This window comes from Mirounga angustirostris, unplaced genomic scaffold, assembly GCF_029215605.1.
Source record: "Mirounga angustirostris isolate CCGP_5_RB_7025 unplaced genomic scaffold, mMirAng1.0.hap1 SCAF_9, whole genome shotgun sequence".
NCBI lineage: Eukaryota > Metazoa > Chordata > Mammalia > Carnivora > Phocidae > Mirounga > Mirounga angustirostris.
The window spans coordinates 34,810,662-34,832,425 of record NW_026991717.1 but is presented as its reverse complement, the minus strand read 5'-3'; the positions used below and the strand labels follow the sequence as shown (position 1 = coordinate 34,832,425).

Below are 21,764 nucleotides of genomic sequence, written 5' to 3'. Positions count from 1 at the left end.
GAGGGAGAGAGCACAAGCAGGGAAGGTGGCAGGCGGAGGGAGAGGGAGAAGCAGGCTTCCCGCTGAGCAGGGAGCCCGACTCGGGACTAGATCCCAGGACCCCAGGATCATGACCTGAGCCAAAGGCAGACATTTAACCGACTGAGCCACTCAGGCGCCCCCGGAGAAGTTATTTTAAATTTCAATGTCCTTAGTCAAGAATCTTACCTTAAAATCATGTCTGGGAATAAAATGATAGATCACAGCCTTAATCAGAAATTACCTTTTGGAAACAGACTGTCAAATAAATAAAGATGCTGAAGAAACAGTATGACAACCTAAAAGATCAGTAAAATAATGCCAATTTCTATTCAATGGTATGTGACACTAAAGATAATAATAAATGTAAATAAGTTAAATTTGATATCAACCAGAGTGCCCCTGACTTAGCCGAACTACTTTGCTTTTGTGTACAAGTACCAGGGTGTCTGCAGTATATTGTCTTTTGCTCCTTCGTCATGACATTTTCCACATAACTCCTTCCAATGGCAGAAGAATAGCCATCTTGGAAATGTGCCATAATTTATTATATTAAAATATATACTTAGCTATTCCCAATGCATGCTGAATGAAAGCAACATCTTGACATATCACAGTGTGGTGTCTGTGTAAGAAATTCTAAAGAGCAGGTCTTTCAAGCTCCTTGGGAGGTAACTGGGGAGCCAGAACAGCATATGCAAAGTCCCCGTACTCGAGGGAGTGTGCTGCGATCGGGGATCCAAGAGACCTCCGCAGCCCCGCTGACAGGATGGGCCCCCTCCTGTACTGTCACATCTTAGGGAGAATTGCTTGGAGCGTATGCATTTTCTAAAATGTCGTTCTAAAGAATACATCCCTCATCTATGAGGAGGCACTGGTTATCTGTGACCTCAGTTTAGCATTTTCACCAAATTAATAAATACAGCTAATAAGTAAGGTCAGAAAATACAGCTTACGTCAATATCAAAAGTCAGGAAGGCAAATGGGCCAAATTCACATTTGAACACTGCTCATCTAAACAGTTCTTTTTGGACAAATTCTAGAAATCTGTGCAGTTGTCAAGACGTTGTCTGGGATCTCTGGGGTGCCTGGGTGGCTCAGTCGTTAAGTGTCTGCCTTCGGCTCAGGTCATGATCCCAGGGTCCTGGGATCGAGTCCCACATCGGGCTCCCTGCTCGGCGGGAAGCCTGCTTCTCCCTCTCCCACTCCCCCTGCTTGTGTTCCCTCTCTCGCTGTGTCTCTCTCTGTTAAATAAATAAAATCTTTAAAAAAAAAAAAAAAGCAAACACAGAAAACAAAGACGTTTTCTGGAGAACAATCCTTTCACTTATCTCTATAAATTTTTTTTGCAATTTGCATCTAAGAATCTGCGTCTTGTAAAAAAGCTGAGAATAGAAATGTCAGTTCAAAGTGGCTTTCCATAGCCCAGAATATCTGCTGTTTTCTTTCAACTTTACCTGGAGACAGACTGTGTCTGGAGGGGATTTTCTTTCTGAAATATATGAAGGTGGTTTTTGTAAATATGATATTCCCACTTTTTATTCCCTTACCTTTGGGCAGATACATTCTCCTAACCTAACCACCATTTCTGCCTGGGTTTGAATCCCAGCTCTGTCACCTACTATCTCTATGACACTGGGCGAGTTGCTAAGCCTCTCTGTCATTCTTGGTTGTAAAGGGAGGACATAGTGATAATGTCTGTCTGACGGTGTCGCGAGGATTAAATAAGTTCTCACTGACCAACACTCAGAACTGTGGCTGCTACATAACGATTTCTTAATAAATATTTCCCATTGTTATTATTATTATCATAGGTCATATTTATTTCAAATTAACCAATCTCTTATATTTATTTTTTTTTTAAGGTTTATTTATTTATTTGACAGAGACAGGCACAGCGAGAGAGGGAACACAAGCAAGGGGAGTGGGAGAGGGAGAAGCAGGCTTCCTGCCGAGCAGGGAGCCCAATGCGGGGCTCGATCCCAGGACCCTGAGATCATGACCCGAGCCGAAGGCAGATGCTTAACGACTGAGCCACCCAGTTGCCCCAGCCAATCTCTTTTAAAACACAAAAAAGCCTTATTTTGATTACAGTTATAATACATGTCCATTATTAAACACTCAAACAACATAGAAAAATATAAAGAAGAAAAGAAAATAGTAAAATTCTCCTTCAGAGAAACCTCCGTTAACCCTTTGAGCACCCTTCCAGATAGTTCCTGCGTCTGCATACCGAAGATACTGTTACATGCCTGATGGCCTGGGGCTCCTCCTGGACATTTGTCTTAAGCAGTGCTGTCTGCATCTGTAAAAACAGACTTGGTGAACTGTCTCCAAGAGAGCAGGAAATAACATGGCTTAGACCAGTGGTTCTCAACCAAGAACAATTCTGCCCCTCAGGGGGACATTTTTGGCAATGTCTGGAGACATTTTTGGTTGTCACAACTGGGGAGAGGAGGCTGCCTCTGGCATCTAGTGGGGAGAGGTCAGGGATGCTGCTAAACATCCTACAAAGCACAGGGCAGCCCCCACAACGAAGAATTTTCTGGCTCAAAATGTCAATAGGGCCCAAGTTGAAAAACCCTGCCTGAGGTTGTTTCATTTCTAGGAGATGATAAATATTAGAACCAGGAGGGTCAGTCTGCTAGAATACTCTGGTCTGATTATACCTGTTGTTAAACTTTAAAATACTTCTGTACTGGTTTTCAAAGAGCTCCCCACAACCAGGGGCCCTCTGCCTGGGCCCTCCCCCAGCCTCCAGCGCAGCCCCAGCACAGCATGGAAGGGTCTAGAGCTGGTGTAGACAGAGAAGGGGCGCCTCCAAGACCAGGCTGCACTCGGCCGCAACCGCTTTGATGAGGCAGGGCTCAGGCCTGACGCCCTGTTCTGTTGAGATTCTAGCCCTCCCCTCAGGTAATGAGGGAGCAAAATCGAAGGCAGGAGAAACTTCTCATTCTCACACATAGAAATGTTTAACAATTTCTTCATAAATATTTCCTATTATTGTTAATAGTCGTAGTAGTAACATTTATTTCAAATTAGCCATTCTTTTTTTTTTTTTTTTTAATGAAAAGAGCTTTATTTTATCCTGCTTATACTTGTAATACATGTTGATTATTAAACATCCAAACACAACAGCAACCTTTCTGTTTGGGGTGAGAATTTCTGCTTGTGGTATCTTAATAATAGCTCTGCTAGACATGGGAGAAGCCCACCTCTGGGAGCACAGAGGGGAAGAAGTTAGATACCCTTCACTGCCAGTCATCCGGGACAAAGGAGGAAGGGGGTCACCCCCAGCGTGGGGCTGCAGATCAGATGCAGGCGCTCTGGACAGACTGCCTTTTGTCTGCTCCCCTAGGACGGAAGAAGAAGCCTCTCGAGTTCTGCGCAGACCTTTAAAACAATTCTGGGGGAAGGACTTCAGAAGCCAAGGGCTGGGAAAACTGTGCAGGAGAATATCTGATTATTTCTAAATGTTATCTTGAAAAGAAAAGAAAGAGGCTTTGTTGAGAAACTTTCCTGCTGGTATCTGCCTCCGGGAGTCCTGAACCTTCCACTCACCACTCTAGAGAAAGAAACTATTGATGACTTTAGGTCCTACCAAGGAGAAAGGAGTCCCGTGATCTTTGGCCAGCAATTCCCTGGAGACACATGAAATCAGACATGCTGTTTTGTAGCCGGCTTTTGAGTGGAAGCACTGTGGGCATATTTCCATGTAAATGAGCATAGAACCGCGACCATGTGCAATGGCTATCTAGCCTTCCACTGTCAGGATGGAGCATACTGGGGGTAGCCTGCTGTCTACAGGTGGGTGTCTTATTAAAATTGCTGCAGGCACCAGCCCTATAATTAAATCTTGGTGAAATTTTCCATGGGATAGTTTCCTGGAAGTGGGATTGGTGTCCTGGGCTCCTTCTCCAAGATTGCAAAGATCCATGGGTGGGGAATAAAGAGCATTTTTTTTTTTTTTTGACAGAGAGAGAGAGAGCGCACAAGTAGGCAGAGCCGCCTGCAGAGGCAAAGGGAGAAGCAGGCTCCCTGCTGAGTGGGGAGCCCGATGCGAGGCTCGATCCCAGGTCCCTGGGATCATGACCCGAGCCGAAGGCAGACGCTCAACCGACTGAGCCACCCAGGTGCCCAATAAAGAGCATTTTTAAGAAGCCCCAGAAAATATGTTCCCAGGACCAAATGCCACGAGTGAGGCTTATCCCAAACCGGAAGCCCGAGGCTTCTGGACCTGTGGTGTTCAGCCCAGCCAACCTGACCTCATCCCAGAACCATTTCTCCTCCCTCTGACAACACCCAGGGCATCTCTCAGGCCTGGGATCCAGTGACACAAGATATGACAGGCCCCAGACCATGGGGGGGGTGGAGGGGGTGGCTTTACCTGCCAGAGGGAGGTCTAGTTCTGCAGCCTTTTTCATCCATCCCCTCCCAGCCTGCCCTGCCTGTCCCAGGCCTCCAGGGAGTCAGGGAAGTTGCTGACCTGTCCCCTGGGGGAATAATTGTATTAGTGATAAGGTGGCCTCTGGCAGCTTCGTCAGCAGATTCAAGGCTTTGGGCTGGGTAATCCTTTGGCGTCTGCCCCAGCAGCTGGTGGTCACAAATCGGGAGCGAGCCCCTGCCCCCAGCCCCGCTGGGCTGTCATCCAGCACCGTCCAGGCTCTGGCTGGGCCTGACTTGCCCAAGAACAGAGGGTCAGGGTGAGAGAGGAGCCGGGCTGACCCCCGTGGGAGGTCAACGTAATAAAGTCCAAACAGCATAAGAACGGGCACGTCAAACACGGCTAGTGTCTTTTATTCTGACGGACTTATTTTTTGCCATTCTAAGTACCACATAGCCACTACAGAATATCGGGAAAATAAAGACAAGTTAAAAATGAGCTACTGTGCTCTAAGTGCCTTGTCATCCACACGCCCAGCTGACCTGAAACTTTGAACCCAGTCCCTGGAACCTTCCATCGGCTGAGGAGGGAAAGGTGACCTGGACTGAGGTCCAACCCTGGGACAAGACCCGGCGCCTGTCCCCCAGGGCGGCCTGCTCTCCTTCTCCTCGGGCACAACGCTCGCTCGCCATGGGCACCAGCTACCTTCTGCTGCTAAAGCCAAAGAGATGCTCAGTCTTCTTTGAAGAGCGCCATGGGGGAAAGCAGGAGTCTGGGGATCCGACACCAGTCTGGAACTCCTGACTCCGCCCCCAGGCTCCTCTCCTTCTCCGCAGCTGTGTGGCCAGAAGCGATTTGCTTAACCTCTCTGAGACTCGGTTTCCTCACCTGTGGGTTGAGGTTTGCTGTGAGGTTTGGGTATGATGTCGGGAGTATTTGCACTTGCTTTCTCCTTCTTACTACTGGTGATGCCAAGACGTCAGAGGACACTTGACCTGGATGATGGCTTCATCCTCGAATCTTCCCCTTCCCTTGCTCCCAGGACCCATGCTGTCCTGATTTTCCCAGTGGCTCTTCCTTGGCCCAGACCTCCAGGGTCCGAGGCCCTCAGCTCAGCCCTGGGCGCTTTCCTCCCTGCACGGCACACGTATGCTCAGGGCGGCCCCTCAATCTGGGGGCTTCGGTGACCATCTCCGTGGACAAGCTGGGGACGGGCTGGTTGAGGCGTGTGGAGTCGGTCTCCACACCTGAACTCTGGGTGGGTCTGTGGGTGGAAGCTCCGGCCCAGACCCAGGCAGGGATCAAGGGGTCATGGAAGCCGGGTGTGTGTGCGAGATCCCCCAAGGAGAGCTGAAAAGGTCCTCTGGGGCCTGCTCTGGGGCACCCTGAGGTGATGACCATTCAGAGTGGGGAAGAAGATGGTAAAGACATGCTCTAGAAGTAGGAGAGACAAGCTTTGGGAAGGAGGAATCAAGTACATCAAGTTTAAGGGAGATGCCCCAGGCTGTGGAGGTTAGATGGAGCTAGAGACTGTCCAGTAGAGGGCCCTGAGGGCTGTCTGTCTGGAGGGTGCAGGTGAGCGCAGAGGCAGGGGAGGTCAGGTATGGGGCCTCCGCCTGGTGGCCTCGATCTTCTGAGGCCCCAGAAAGCGGATTACCCCACAAAGCCCCTCGAGCTGACTTCCCAAATCCCCAGTAGTGCTTCCCTGTCACAATGAGGGTTAACCCCACTTACACAAAGGCCCGCCCCTCCTCCTCTGTCCCCTTCACTCCATGATCCTTCCAGAAACTTCTCACTGTTCCCCCTCCCCCTTGGGCTCTAAGCCTAAGCCAAGCTCTGCCCCCCACCCCCAGAGGTGCAGAGGTCTGCTGAGGATGGGTGGTGTCTTCTAGACCAACCCGGCTGTCCTGGGCAGGGGGTGAGAGTGGGGGTGGGGGCAGAGGAGCAGGGAAAGGAAAGGCAATTTCCTGAGGCTTGCTCTGTGACTTCCTCAGAGAAATCATCATAGTAACAGCCCCCATCACGTATTATGCTCTTACTGAGTACTGGGCACTGAAACTTTTGATACCCCTTTTCACAGACACGGAAACTGAAGCTCAGAAAGGCTAAATCACTGGCTCAGGGCTGGGCCGTGTGACTGGCCTGAGCGGGAGCAGGGATTTAAATTTGACTCTGTCTGAGCTCTCTCCACACTCCCTCTGGAGCCGGGGCTTGGTCGGGTGGAGGCCCAGACTCCTCCTTTGGCCTCCTCACCTCACAACCACAATGGGCTTGAGCTGGGAGGACGGGGTCTGGGGACAGCAGAGAGGCTGGCCTGCCTGGGACGGTGAGGCCGGGTGGGGGAAAGGAGGGGAGGCCACTTGAGAGCCTGGAGCCAGGCTCAGGGGCTGGGTCCTCACGCCCTCCCATCCTGCAGGCCCCGCTCCCCAGGAGCCTACAGCTCCTCTTCGGCTCCTCACAGACCTGAAGGAGACTCTCCACCTTGGGCCCCAGGCCTTCCTGCCTCCTGGCCAGCCTCAGACCCTACATTAGACCCATTCCCCTGTGTGATGGGCGCCACCTCTGTGCTGGATGTGTGGGGAGCCCCCTTCCAGGATTTGAGGGTCCTGGGCCCTAAGTGGTTCCTTATCAAGGGTTCAGGTGGGAACCATGAGGGTGGAAGGCTGGAGCCCCAGTGAACACTACATACCTGGAGCCTCACATGCACACAGATGCACATACTCCTCCCAGACATAACTTGCTCCCAGACACATGCCCAGCAGCTCAAAGAGATTTAAAGTCCTGGGGGACCTGGAGTCCTCACCTCCCTTCGAGATTTGGCATTGGATGGCCAGCCCGCTGAGAGCACAGGGCAGAAGGGACCAGGGACACTGGGCAGCTCGGGGGTTGGGGGGGGCTCCGGGGGCACCTTGGTGACGCCGCAGGTGTGGCCGGTTGATCCCCTGTGGAGACAGTAAAGATTAAGAGGATCATAAGCTGCGTCCAGCACTGCCCTGGGAGAAGTCTCCTAGAGCCAGAGCCGCTGTGGTGAGGGGAAGTTGGGGCAGCTCTGAGTTCAGACAGACAGACAGACGGGAGGCCGGAGGACAAAGAGGAGAGACTTGGGAGGGAGTGAGGGAGACCACCAGGGCCAGGGAGGGGGACAAGTAGAAACAGGAGACAGGCGCACCAGGAGAGGCACAGAGGTCAAAAGAGGGAGGCCAAGGGTGGGCCCACTCAGAGCGCCTCCCTCAGGAAGGCAGGTGCAGGCTGCCCTGGGACCCACCAGCACTGGGCCCACTGCCCGAGCCTGAGCTCCAACATGGCTGCAGCCGGGCCGGCGACGGTGGCTGCCTCCAGGAAGGAGTCCCCGGGCAGGTGGGGCCTGGGAGAGGAGCCCGCAGGTAGGGCTTTCCTGGAGGTGGGGTCTGGGCCCTCGGGGAGTGCAGCGTGGACCAGAGGGTCGCAGGGACCCTGAAAGGCGCTCCAAGGGCTGTGGGCAAGAGTGAGGGAACAGGCGGCAAACCCAGAACCCTCGGTGGTGGGCAGAGCCAGGATGGCACAGGAAGGGAGAGCGCAGCAGCCTTCGGGTGTGGCCGCGGAGGCTTCTGTGCGAGGCCAGAGCCTGAAGCCACCGGCAGAGGGGGCACGGGGGGCGGGCCGGCGGAGGCCGGCGCTAGCCCGGGGAGGGGCGCGCGGTGCGGTGTCTGCACCAGAGGGGCTGGCGCTTTAACTGTGGGCGGGGCCGGGCTGGCGGGGCGGGCTCGCGGAGCCGGTGGGAGGGAGGGGCGCCACCCAGCCGGGCCCCTGCCCCCCTCAGGCGCGGGCCCCTCGCTGCAGTGTCGCGTGTGCGGGGACAGCAGCAGCGGGAAGCACTATGGCATCTACGCCTGCAACGGCTGCAGCGGCTTCTTCAAGAGGAGCGTGCGGCGGAGGCTCATCTACCGGTGAGGGGGGCCCGCCTAGGACGGCCCTGCCCCTCCCGCCCCTGCGGGACCCTGCGCGGGGTGTGTCGGGGGAGGACGTTCTCAGCGGTGGAGGGACTGGGCCAAGCATGTCCCAAACCCACGGCCGAGGGCCTGGGTGGTGGGGCACTGACACCCTGGGCGCCCTCGGCCTGCAGGTGCCAGGTGGGGGCGGGGATGTGCCCGGTGGACAAGGCCCACAGGAACCAGTGCCAGGCCTGCCGCCTGAAGAAGTGCCTGCAGGAGGGCATGAACCAGGACGGTGAGTCGGGGCGCATCCCAGAGACGAGTGACGGAAGAGATGGGGGCCCAGGCCCGGGGGGTGTCCTGACCCTTCCTGCCTCCGCAGCTGTGCAGAATGAGCGCCAGCCGCGGAGCTCGGCCCAGCTGCGGCTGGCTAGCGTGGAGTCAGACCCGGAGCCCCGGCTGGAGCCCCTGGGGGCCCCCCTGGCCCCGGCGGGGCCCAGCCCACGGGGCCCCACGCCTGTTTCTGCAGCCAGAGCCCTGGGGCCTGGGGCCCTCACGCCGCCGGGGCACCACCACTTCATGGCCAGCCTTATAACAGCCGAAACATGTGCTAAGCTGGAGCCAGAGGATGGTAAGTGGGAGGCCGGCTGGGGCCCTGAGCAGCCCCTGCCCCGGCCCCAGACTGGGAGCTGATGTCACCACCTCCTCCTCCAACAGCCGACGAGAATATTGATGTCACCAGCGATGATCCCGAGTTCCCCTCATCCCCATACTCCTCCTCATCGCCCTGTGGCCTGGACAGCATCCACGAGACATCAGCTCGCCTTCTCTTTATGGCCGTCAAGTGGGCCAAGAACCTGCCCGTGTTCTCCAACCTGCCCTTCCGCGATCAGGTGTGTGTGTCGGGGGATGCACTTGAGTCAGCTGCGTCGGGAGCGCATACAGCCCCTCGCAGGTGATGACTGGGGGTGCCCGAAGCTCGGCGATGGTCACGGTTGGGATGCACATGTCTCTGAGTCAGTGTTGGTCAGGGATCCATGTCTCAGGGATGTGACCACTGGGGGCGCTCACATCTCTGGGCAGAGGTGATAGTGGGCTGTGCACCTCGGGGATGATGGTGGCTAGGGCCACTCAGGGATTTGAAGGCAGTGCCTATGGTCCGCTGGGTCTTTTCTCCTCCTGGACAAAACCTCAGGTCCTACAGTCCCTCTGTATGTGACAGGGCTGTCTGCACACCCTGAATAGTGCAAGTGGGAGACTCTGGGCTCTCTAGGAGCACAGACGCCTCTGACTTCAGGGTTCGAGTTTCCACCTAACCTCTTCACCTGTAGGACTTCCCTCTGAGCTTCTCAAGGGCAAGCAGACCTGTCACGATAAACCCAGGAAGAGAGGCACACTGAGGGTCTGAGCACTTGGCCAGTGGTTTGGATGGAGCAGCTCAGAGGTCAGGCCGAGTCTGCTGAGCACACTCAACTTGGGACACTTGTGGGGACTGTCCCTAAGGCTGCCCAACTGCCATGGCTCTAGGCTTTCCTAAATGTTCCAGTTGAGGCTCTGGAGGGAATGCATAGAGCATCTTGGAGCCTAGGCAGCTGGGCCAGATCATACCAAATCCCAGAGCCCTGGGCCTCTGGCTCAATGTCAGGCAGAGGTCAGGAGATGGTCTGGGCATCCAGGGGCAGCCCTTCCTTTCCTAGGGCCCCGGAGAAGGTGGCAGAGGTTCAGGCTGAGCCAGAGATGTTGGATCTCCGCCATCATGCTCGCTCCTTCTTTGAGTACAGGTGATCCTGCTGGAGGAGGCATGGAGTGAACTCTTCCTCCTCGGGGCCATACAGTGGTCTCTGCCTCTGGACACCTGCCCACTGCTGGCCGCGCCCGAGGCCCCCGCTGCTGGCAGCTCCCAGGGCCGGTTGGCACTGGCCAGTGCAGAGAGCCGCATCCTGCAGGAAACAATCTCACGGTTCCGAGCCTTGGCGGTGGACCCCACAGAGTTCGCCTGCATGAAGGCCCTGGTCCTCTTCAAACCAGGTAGCTGAGTCTTTGCCCAAGCCTTACGGAAGTGTGGTAAATGGAAATTCCAGTGATTTCCTTCTGCCTCTCCCTCTGCCTCCACCACCCCACAGAGACCCGGGGGTGTGCAGGCTTCTTCCCTGGGGAGCAGGAGGAGTGAGGTGCAGGGCTGGGTTCACTCCGCCTGAGGGCCCTGGCTGACTGTGGCGGGGGCAGGCCGGACGGGCTGGGAGAGCTCACTGCCGATGCTTCTCTCCAGAAACTCGGGGCCTGAAGGATCCTGAGCACGTGGAGGCCTTGCAGGACCAGTCCCAAGTGATGCTGAGCCAGCACAGCAAGGCACACCACCCCAGCCAGCCTGTGAGGTGACCTGAGCACCTGCCTCCCTGCCCATCTGTCCCTTCACCTCTTTACCCTTCCCCTCCCCCCCCCACCACTTTGACACCGTCCCTGGTGTCACTCATTAGATGGCCCAAAGGTCTGATTCAACCAGCACGAATCCAGCATCTCCTGTGTGCCAGGTCCCAGGGGTGGGGACCAAAATGAGCAGAAGACAAAGTTGTTGCCTTCCCAGGATGCCCAGCACAGTGGCCCCACTACAGATGAGAACCACCCCCATCAGATAGTGAGGGGTTCGGATACCTCTATCTCTCGCTACGCATCCAGGTAGACAGCTAGGGCAGGAGCCTGGTTTGGAAGGTGTAACAGATTGCTGCCAGCAGAAGGTAGGAGATTAAGCTAGAACAGCATTCTGGGGCCAGCCAGTCCAGGACCTCGAATGCCGGCTGAAGGCCATATGGGGTTTGGTAGGCAGAGGGGAGCCACTGCAGGCTTTTGAGCAGGAGGGCGTTGTACACAGAGCTAGAGTGAGTCCAGAGTACATGACCGGGGAGGGAAGCACGCACTGCCATCCTCCAGGGGAGTCCCTGGTGTCCTGCTCTCTGGGAGTGGTTGTAGGGAGAGGACAGTTGCAGGGGCCTCCAGGAGTCAGAATGCGTCCGACTTGGTACATGGATGGATGTAAGGAGCAAGAGAAGAGGTGCTATTTGGGAGAAGCGGGAGTCAAGAAATAAAAAGGAAAGTCAGGAGGAAGAGGTAGTTTTGAGGGACCATGACCAGGTCTGTTGGAGCTCCGGGGAACATCCCATAGGGATGCACTTGGCTAAGCCACATGCATGGATGAGAGCCCTGCTGTGGCTGGGTTTGGGGGCAGTAGCTACTGAGAGGCTGTGAGCGTGGCTGGTGGTGACCCACTAAGTTTAATTTCAGATCCACTAGGGGACGAATACCTCCAGTTTGAAAAACAATTTCTCTACTTGACTTTCTAGTTACTTCTTCCTGAAACTCCCTAGCTCAGAAAAACAAGAGAGGAAGGAACAAGCATAAGACGTGCAACTTCTCTGTCCCACCCACTTGGCACTTGCAAGAGAAAGAAAGCCCTTGGGTTGAAACAAATAAGTCCCGCAGATAACTGGGAGATGAGGGAAGGCCTCCCACAGACCTCCATGGTGGGAGTTGAGCGTGGAGCTGCCCCACTTTGAAGTGGCCTCCTTGATGTTGGGCAGTGACCTCTGTTGATCCCTCCCATCTGTCTTTTGGGCCTTCACCATCTACCTTCTCTGCACTGGGGATCCTTGCCTTGGCAGATGGTTTGTTTGATTGATTGATGGATTGATTGATCGATTTGTTCATTCATTCATTCATTCATTCAGTAGGCTGCACACCCAGCGTGGAGTGCAAGGTGGGGCTTGAACTCACGACCTTGAGATTAAGACCTGAGCTGAGATCAAGAGTCGGATGCTTAACTGACTGAGCCCTTTTTTAAAAAAAAATTTTTTAATGATTCTTATTTAACACTGCAGTTTCTTTTCTTAGGATGAGTATCTCTTTTGCACACAAAAATTATGCTTCAACTTCAGAACACTTTCACTAATGGCTATTCTATCATCCTACTGGACTTACAGAGAGGCATTTATATTCTTATTCAAATATGCATAGTATTAATCATCTCATAATTATCATAATCATATATATGATTAACACATTCTATATAGCATTAATATAAATAACTTCTCACTTTACAATCTTTGCACATAATAAACAATATTTATTCACTATTTTTATCCCAGTGCCCCCATGACTCATGCTCAGAAGCTGGTAATAAAACTAATGGTGTCCTCTCTCCCGTTCAGGTTTGGGAAATTGCTCCTGCTTCTCCCATCTTTGAGGTTTATCACTTCCGAACGAGTTGAGCTCCTCTTCTTCCGCAAGACCATAGGGAATACTCCAATGGAGAAGCTCCTTTGTGATATGTTCAAAAACTGAGGGAGGAGGAAGTAAATGGGTCCAACTACTTTAGGAAACAGCCTACTGAAGGCACTCACTTGCCTGCCCTGTGACCCAGCAATCCCACCTGTAGGTATGTGTCCCAAGCAGAAATATCCACCAAAAGATATTATGAAAATATTCACAGCAGCTTTATTCATAATAGCCCTGACAGTACATCGGCAGTAGGATGAATTAATAAATTATGGTATATTCATTTAATGGAAAACGGCAATCAAGAAGAATCAACTACCAACACATGTGACAACATGGATGAATTTCGCAGACATAAAAGTAGAAGGAAAGAACTTTGCCAGGCACGGCTTCTGCTTATACAAAGTTCATGAACAGGCAAGACTAACTGGTGGTGGCGGAAGCTGGAATAGTGTTTACCCCTGGAGTAGGGAGGTGGGGTGGTTGGAAAGGGGCCCAGAGGAGCCCTCTGGTGACTAGAAATGTTCTTGATGTTGACCTAGGTGGTGGTTTCACAAATTCTCTCATTCATAAAAATTGATTGAGCCGCACACTTAAGATTTGTGCACTTTACTGTATTATGTTAAATCTCAATAAAAAAGTGGACAAAAAATAAAACCAAGAAAACAAATGTGTTAAAGGCTCTCCATTGGAGGACACTGAAGAAATGAGCACAGACTCTTGTGTTCCATCTGGTTTCCATGCCACGGCAGAGTCCAGGGGCAACACATTCAAGCCCAGCTTCAAAATCTCCCACAGGAGTCAAAACCCAGCCTCTCTCCAGATGGGGTCCCACCACCCCACAGGCGCTGTCGGTGTTTCTCTTCCTGCCCTTCCTCACCCCTCCATAAACAAAGGTGAGCACATCCCACTCGACGCCAGGCACTTTTTTAGAAGGGGAGTCTCTTTCACTTCTTAATTCCTTATGGAGAGATGCTCCGAAAAACCTCCTCCTTTGCAGACAGACCCAAAAGACCTAGGAAATGATAGTAATGCAAAAAGTGAACTTGTGTGGGCCACTTGATGATACACCAGGCAGTGAACTGAGTGCTGAATGGGCATTGATATTCAATCCTCAGATTAGCTCTGGGACAGGGACCAGTCATCCCCAGTGATAAATGAAAAAACTGAGGCTTGGAGAGAACTTAAACCCTGGTGCAACTCTACTTAACTCCACTTAACTCTGGCATTAATAGGATCCTGAGCTCCCCCAGAGCTCCCAACCCCTAGAATGCCTGAACGATTCTGTTGCATTTCCTGTCCTCCAAGAAGAAATGCCTGAAGTCAAGAGGAGAAGGTCATGTGAGAAATCTGTAAAATCCTAGGAGATTCTTGCTGTTTGGCCTGTGCATGAATTCTCCCAGCTCACAGAGATATCCTGCCTTGATGGAAGGAGGTGGTTCGGGACACTCTGCTCTGGAAATGATAATAGCTAGGCTGGTGCCCAAAGAGGAAAGAGTATGGCAAGTATTGCCCAGCTTGAGCCCTTTCCACTTGAGCACAAACTATTCTTGATCTTTATATATGGATATATAGATATAGAGTGGGGATGAGGGGTGGAGGAAGAGGGAGAGATTCCTAAGCAGGCTCCACGCCCAGTGCAGAGTCTGATGCATGGCTCAATCCCACAACCCTGAGACCATGACTGGAGCCAAAATCAAGAGTCGGATCCCCAACTGACTGTGCCACCCAGATGCCCCATATTCTTGATCTTCTAAAAACACCAGACTTGCCTGTTATTCAAGCCATCTAATGTCTATAATGCCATTATACTATCCAGTTCCCTATCAAAAGTTTCATCCATAAGGTTTAAAGGCCTGCATATAAAAAGCCTGCACAAAGGCACCATAGCAAGAAAGAAGGATGAAACAGGACCAGATAGGCCCTGGACATCTACCCTACAGTCATGCATCTCAGAACATAGCTGTGCAGAGGTGGCCTGTTGGAAGTTCATGGGCTGGTGTCTGGGATGTGTGAGCACAGCAATTCTACACTGGGAGAGATTGGGATCTCCAGGAGGAAGTCTTGGAGAAATAGAGGAGTTATATAAACTGGATTAGCTGCTGTCAACCTGGCATCAATACTACCCCCTTCTAAGGTCTTGTCCTCACTGCAGAGATGCCAGGAACTACATTTCCCAGGATCCTCTTACCCCTATGGCTAGCTAATGGAAGGCAGGTAAACGATGAAGTCATTCCTCTGGAGGCAGTTGCAGCCTGCTGTGTGGGAAGGTGATTTCAGGCTGCCTTCTTTCGAATTGCAGTAGCTTCCAGGCAAGCTCTTAACTTTGGATCTTTTGGCTGAGATCTGTGTTGGCTTTCTCGACTTTTCTGTGGGAGCTTCTCTGACTTTTGTTTCTTCAGTTCTTCCGGTGTGTATTATTAAACCCCTAATTCCTGTATTATGTCCCTCTCACCTGAAATACACGGAGTGGCTCTTGTTTTCCTAATACAATACAGAGCTCCGTTGATCTCGGGATTTATTCAACATTTTGCTGTAAATTGGCCCCACTGAAATTCGAATGGATAACAGCTTTCATTGCATTTAGGGCCGTTGCTAGGAGAGGGGATACTGTGAAAGCTTTTTTGCCCTCAACGCCAGAAATGTCTGGTTATGAAGCACACAGAGACCGTCTCTGTGGACCTATCTGGGCCTTTCTTTGCAACTGCAGTTTTCAGATTTGTGAGACGGTTTTCCTCTTCCACCCTAAGGGACTATCTGATGGTAGAAAAGGCAGAGAAAGACCCAAAGACGCCAAGAAGCATTGGGAAGGTTTGTTGTAGATTTGGTTACCACAGGGGTACATTTTCAAAATGGCGTTTCTAGGTTTTACTTGGCCAATTAAAGAAACTTTAAGAAACCATTCACTATCCTTTTCATTTTGATGTAAATTTGATGCAAAAATGTAAACAATGCAAAAAGAAATGGGAAAATGATCTCAGGATTTTAAAAACTGAATAAATTTCCATTTCACCTTAGACCTAGTTTGGCATTTGGGAACTCCTGATCTCACTCAACCTGCTTGTCCAATATTTAAGCAAGGGCACCTTTTATTAGGTGCTGGGGATCTAAGAGTCAGGAAGATAAGCACATTTCTTGCCTTGGGAAGCTTACATCAAACAGTTATTTATTGAGAGAGAGAGAGAGAGAGAGAGAACAAGCAGGGGGAGCGGCAGGCAGAGGGAGAGGAAGGAGGCAGCTCCTGAAAGCCGGCCATGGGGCTCCATCCCAGGACCCTGGGATCATGACCTGAGCCAGAGGCAAATGTTCAACCAAGTCACCCAGGGCCCCCTCAAAACAGCTTTTTGATGCCACAAATACTGGGCACTGTTGAGAACACGAGACATCTAATCCAGCTCAAGGGAGAAGAGGAAATTTCCAGTAAAACTGCCTTTTACACTGAGACCTGAGAGTCCGTAGGAGTTACAGAGAAGTAGACCTGAGGAAGAGAACTCATCTCCAGATGGGAAAACTGACACCCAGAAAGGGCTCACGACTTTCCCAAAGTCACACAGCATAGTGGCAGAACAAAAATGACAACCTAGGCATGAATTCCTGGGCCTCTACTAGCAGATGTTGCTACTTCTTCATAGTCTTTTTGGTGAGGATCCTAACTGTAGACTTACCGTCTTCACTGTCCACCTAGCTCTAGGCTGATTAAAGGAAGTCTTAACGGCTAGCAGCTAGCATCTCTTACAGAAAAAGATGATCTCGAATCTCACCTTCACTTGAATTCAGCGGAGTTCCAATAATTACTGCTTCTGCACTTTGTTACTTTGGGGCTCAGTCCTTTCCTTAAACAAAAATCAGCTTAACAAACAAAAATCATTGCTGTTTCTTGGAGTGGGACTGGAGTGAGTTGGGGTGGGAGCCAGGATGGTCAGAAAACAAACCACACATACTGCTGCTTCTGGAAGCTTTGTTCTTTAATGAGCCATGGAGTGATTTGTTCATCAAGCTGCTTTTGTGTAGCTATACAGTGCATATTCTGAGTGACACAAACTGCACTTTATACAGATGATGTCTTGCTCCTCCCGATCCAAAAAAAAAAAAAAAAAAACCCAAAAGGAAATTACAAAGTGCCTGTTGATTGCATCAGGAATGTAATCAGTTCCGTGGGTGAGATAAATCATTCTTTTTATAGAATTATTCTGTTAAACAGTAAAATGATATATTTCACAGGATACGTCCTTTTACAATACATAGTCTTTTAAAAATTTACACTCAGCATACTTATAAATTACTTTAAATCCATTAAAATAATATAATACTAATCTGTAATCCACACCTTTCCCCTAGTAAATACAGTTACTTGGTTCAAAAGGTGCAACTTTTATGTGACCTAAGAGGACTGATAAATAGGTATTAATTATAAATGAATAGCAAGGTGATAGGCCCGTTCGTGTGGCTTTTTTGAAGAACAGTTTTAACCAAGAGACCAACAAGACCCAATAGATCCATCTCCACAATCATCATTTTGCTGTTACCTTTTAACACCAAATCAAATGTGGGAATGGTTCCAGAGAAAAGTGGTTAAAAGTATGTGAGGGGCACAGAAAGACTGAGGACTCCCTCAGATACCAAGGACTTTCACTACCAAGGCTAGCATGGTGCTACTGGGGGACAGTGCTGGGGAACTGTCACAAAATTATGGATAGGCATGACGCATTTGTCAACACAGAATGATGCATGCCCCATGCCTAGCTCCCCCACCAAGGGAGAAAAAAGAGGAGAGGAGGATGAGGAAAGCCATCTGGACTATATTTCTTTTTAAAATTAAAACTCTCTTAGCTTTGAACACATCCTGAGAATTTCTTCTCTAGTTTACCAAAGTGCTTGTGAAAGGTACACATTCGTTATAGTTAAAAAAAAAACAACAAAAAACAAAAGAAAAGGAAAACCATGGCCCACAGTCACTGAAGTGGACCTGCAGAACCTTGCTGGACCCTCCTCTTTTCAGCATGCTTCTAGGACCCCCTCTCTTCTCTTTGACAGTGAAAACAAGCCTACTGTCAAGGAACACAGAAGTCTCCACCAACCTCCCAGCAGCAGGGTAAGAGCTGCAGCTGGTTTCCAAAGCATGAGAAGGTAGGGGCTCTGGTATCCCACCCCTGACTTCGGGTCCCTCTGTCTCTTCAAGGCCCATACTGGAAACTCTGTATCTCCCTTTGTATTTCCAGAAGCCTAGAGTGGCAAAGGAATTAAAATGGCAGGAAGTGCATTACAAACTAAGTATGTCACCTCCCTGATTCTTGCTGTTAAACAAATTTGCTTCACTTAATGATACACACTGTAATTGTACTACTCTGCTTCTATTACATTTTCCATGATAAGGGATAGTTGGCTTTAATGTGGAGAAGTGAAAAATCCAGGCTTGGTTTGGGGCTGGGAATGTGTGATATGAACAGAATTCCTCTGTATTTTGGAGTATGGGCTCCAAATGTGGGGCTGCCCATTGCGTCTGTGGCATCTGAGATCAAAGAAAAGCAAAGGAGAAGCAATGGGCGGTACAACTGCGACATATAAGAAGGTTAAACATTTTCGTCCTAAGTGATTATAATACAGCATCACTTTGTGGTAACATAACTTTAACCACGGAGAGGATCAGTTAAGACCGGATGGAAGAAGATACAGCACTTGGTTCTGACAGTTTTTAAGAGTTATGGCTTCATCTCTTTATCAGGCCAACAGTACTTGTTATCCTATGAGAAGAAAAGCTTTCTTTCCTTCAGAGGGAGGGTCCCACACTTGTTCTCTATTCTTACGATTGTGTGGATCTCTCCCCACCCGCCACCCTCCGTTCTGACAGTTGGTTAAATGACTAGAAATCCACAAATCTAGCAACCAAAAAACAAGTATTTTTTATTTAATTTTATCCAAATTCAGGTTTCAGGTCCCTGAGAAATATAAAGTCTCTTAACATCCATTGCCTAGTTCCTATAAAGTGACCTATATGAGTTTTTTTTTTTTTCAACTGCCAAAAACTTATTTTGCAAACAAACAAACAAAGAAAATCTGAAAAAATTTAGAAGAGAGAACATATGCCAAGATGTGTTCTCCAGGCTGTTCCTCGGGGCCAAAGGAAATTATCCAACAAGGGTCATCTCTTTTTCATACGGTATTTAACCAATGTTCTGGAGCAAGCAGAGAGTAGTAGTCAATGCCCACCCAGCAGGACACTACTCCCCCAGGAATACTGACACAGCCTGCGCAGCCCCGCTTGGGGCCCCGGGGCCCCAGAAGTCCCACTTGGACCCGACCATGCTGAGGGGTTGGGTTTTCCTCTAGAAGATTCTCCAAAGTTCCAATTTTTAAAAGGCTTTCCATTTGTTACTCCTCAGCATGAACAAGGTGGCAGATGTTTGCGGGATATGAAATCTAACACTTACTCAACCATCATCATTCTGGAGATTTAAGATTCCCTTCCCTAGCTCATTTCTGAAACCAAACCAGGGAGAGGTAAGACTCCTGCTACGTTTAGCTGCCACTCAGAATGATGTTCTAAGCCTGACCTCTGGGACTTGACAATAACCACCGAGGCAGTGACATGAGGTTCAGTGTTGTGTAACAGGAGAGAATCTGCCTTAACAAAAGTCTTAATATTTCTACAACTTCAAATGAAGAAGTATGAAAAGAAAGAATAACCAAAATTCGGGTTACAGATGGTAAAGGCTCTTTTTCAGAACAGTGCACGTGGTAGTTAGACAAGATGCATTTAGTGACTTTAAAAATAAACATTTTCACATACTTATCTCAAGAAAGAGTATCATGTTTCATTTTCCATATATTATAAATAGCAAAAACAGATTCTAATCCCACAAATGCTAAGAAGCTTAAAATGCTATTATAGCTCAGGTGTATGGAGACACCCAGTGGTGAAAAAGATGGTCTGATTTTTCCCTCAACCCAGGGACAGTGGCTCTCACCCCTATCCAATGGCCCCTAATCTGTGGGAAGAAATTCCACGAGGAGGAGGGAAGCATAAGGTTAAAAAGAAATATGCATACTATACATATATATTTACAGTAAACTTCAGTAACCAGAATATTAACAAAAATAGCTTCAAGTAGTCCTTGATTTATTTTTTCATCTATTTAATACTGATGGTCTGAGGAAAAGAAGATAATAGTTAGATGGTTATATTAAAAACCTTTTTATTTTTTTGGCAGCTTTCTGTTAACACTTATTCATGCAGTGTTGTGTATCAATGTTTTGGGAGAAGTGATTAGATGGTCACATTACTTGTCTGAGTTTGTGGTGGAAGATGAACAGGTTCATATGCGATCTTCAGTTTAATCTATACAAAGAGGAAAGCCTGGGTGGATTAGGATGAGACCCTCATGTTTAGGGATCACCATGTCTCTGAGACTTAAAAAGAAAATTAGAGGAACCTAATCCTAGGACCAGGAAGTATGAGAACAGCAGGGCAACTGAAATTTCAGCCCATGCAATATATTTGGCAGGAACTAACCAGGAATGAAATCAGCATTATTATGACACTGAACATCATCAAAAAACAAAACACGTACTCTCTTCTTCATCATGTAACCAGATGTCTGAGACATGCTCTGATGGCTTCATGGAAACAATTACTTTTTTACTTTCCCCAGGATATAACATGGAGTATTTCTCAAAGATCTTAAAATAGAGGACTTAGGCTTTTTGTTTACAAATCCTTGGAAAAAAATTATATTCTACCCCAGCTCCTAACTATCCCAAAATAAACCCAAAGGCTTTTGCTTTCATGGTTAAGAAAGATTTATATGTTTTCTTCAAATGTCAAAAATCAGTGGTTCCCTCAGGCCTACCATGTCCCCCCGCCAGTTCAACACCCACCTCTGGGAAGGAAAAGAGGGTGGAGGAGAGGCAAGTAGGAAGACCGCCAACCTGACCCAAATGCGCCGGCCCTAGGCGGCTCCACGTAGTGAACTGTCCAGGCAAACACAGCAGCCAAGGCACAGCCGGCACCATCCCCAGCAGGCTTCAGAGAAGCCTTTCTGCTTCTGCCGGAGGCCCAGGACATTAGCACCCAAGTCCTCGGGTGTATGCGTGGGCAAGAGGCAGGACCACAGTTAGGATGGACTACTGTGGACGAGGGGATGAGAAGAGGCCCTGAAGATGAGATGTGTTTACCACTCTGTAGCCATGAAGGGGTACCCAGCTGCCAGTTCAGACCATAAACTCATTGTTTCCAAAGAGAGCTAGCTGTTGGGTGGAGCTGGAGTCTGGGTCTGCAGTTTTCCTGCGGCCAGACACAACTGTCCCCTCTGGGGTCTCTTTGGTTTTCTGAGGTGAGTTTTTCACATTCTTTAATTTTTGTTTGCCCTTTTCAGGGTTGAAGGTTCCTCTGCTGATGAACTGAGGCCTGTCTTCCAGGGATTTGGTCTGGCCCAATGGCCCTTCCATTCCCACGGCCTCCCCAGCTGAGGCAGCTCGGTAGAATGGAGATTTAGAATAAATCTGAAATCGTTTTCTGGTCCCATGAGAAGATGCAGTGTTAGACGAACATAAAGGAGAGGCTGAAGAGTCCACCGAATCCAAAGAGTCTTGCTGCTTTTTTAGCTGCTTTCGTAGCTTGCTTGAAGGTTCAGGTTTGCCAGCCGCCTTCAGGGAGCTCAGGGCTAAGCTTCTCTCTAAAGCAAAAGGAGAGATCAAAGCTCTAAGTGACAATTTCCTCTAAAGCAAATCATCCCAAAAGAATAGGTTTCACCATTCCCGTGTGATGGGTGGGCTGAGGTCTGAAAGGACCAGGCTGACCTACTTTGTCCACAGTCATAACCTGAGAAGTTATCCATTTCTACACATATCATTTAAGAATCAACCCCAAGAAGTCTGAAGTTCGACTACCCATTAGGAGAGGTCTACAACTGTCACTATCATTTAAAATACTGCCAGGATATGTAGTAATTCTAAGTCTCCCTGAGACATGCCAGGTAGTTAAATATCTCCTTTGGTATGAGCCCATCTCTCAGCAGGGCACAACTCCTACTAACCACCCTTAGAACATGGATCATGGGTCAGTAAGACAACATGTGTTGTGATTATTGGGTTTTCTCTGTGGTAAACAGAGGAGAAAACATTAAATTGACCAAAAAAACTCCATTACATTAAATGTTTGGTTTGATGAACAATACATAATGGAA

The 21,764-nt window shown here is 49.5% G+C and overlaps 2 protein-coding genes across 10 annotated transcripts in view; one reads left to right on the top strand and one right to left on the bottom strand.

Annotated features, from left to right (window-relative positions):
* The first annotated feature begins 7,703 nt into the window (after positions 1 to 7,703).
* On the top strand, positions 7,704 to 13,238 carry NR2E3 (nuclear receptor subfamily 2 group E member 3). Its single transcript, XM_064569718.1, has 8 exons — positions 7,704 to 7,785; positions 8,181 to 8,328; positions 8,505 to 8,608; positions 8,696 to 8,944; positions 9,031 to 9,206; positions 10,095 to 10,341; positions 10,583 to 10,688; positions 12,516 to 13,238. Exons 1-8 carry the CDS (start codon positions 7,704 to 7,706, stop codon positions 12,646 to 12,648), a joined length of 1,245 nt encoding a protein of 414 aa, XP_064425788.1. The 3' UTR covers positions 12,649 to 13,238.
* Positions 13,239 to 18,537: 5,299 nt separating this feature from the next.
* Positions 18,538 to 21,764, bottom strand: part of MYO9A (myosin IXA) — a 269,890-nt gene continuing 266,663 nt past the window's right edge. For all 9 annotated transcript variants that reach the window (XM_064570198.1, XM_064570197.1, XM_064570204.1 and 6 more), the window contains one exon: positions 18,538 to 21,254. In XM_064570198.1, coding sequence (XP_064426268.1) covers positions 20,791 to 21,254 — 464 coding nt within the window. In that variant the 3' untranslated portion in view covers positions 18,538 to 20,790. The remainder of the gene's footprint in view (positions 21,255 to 21,764) is intronic.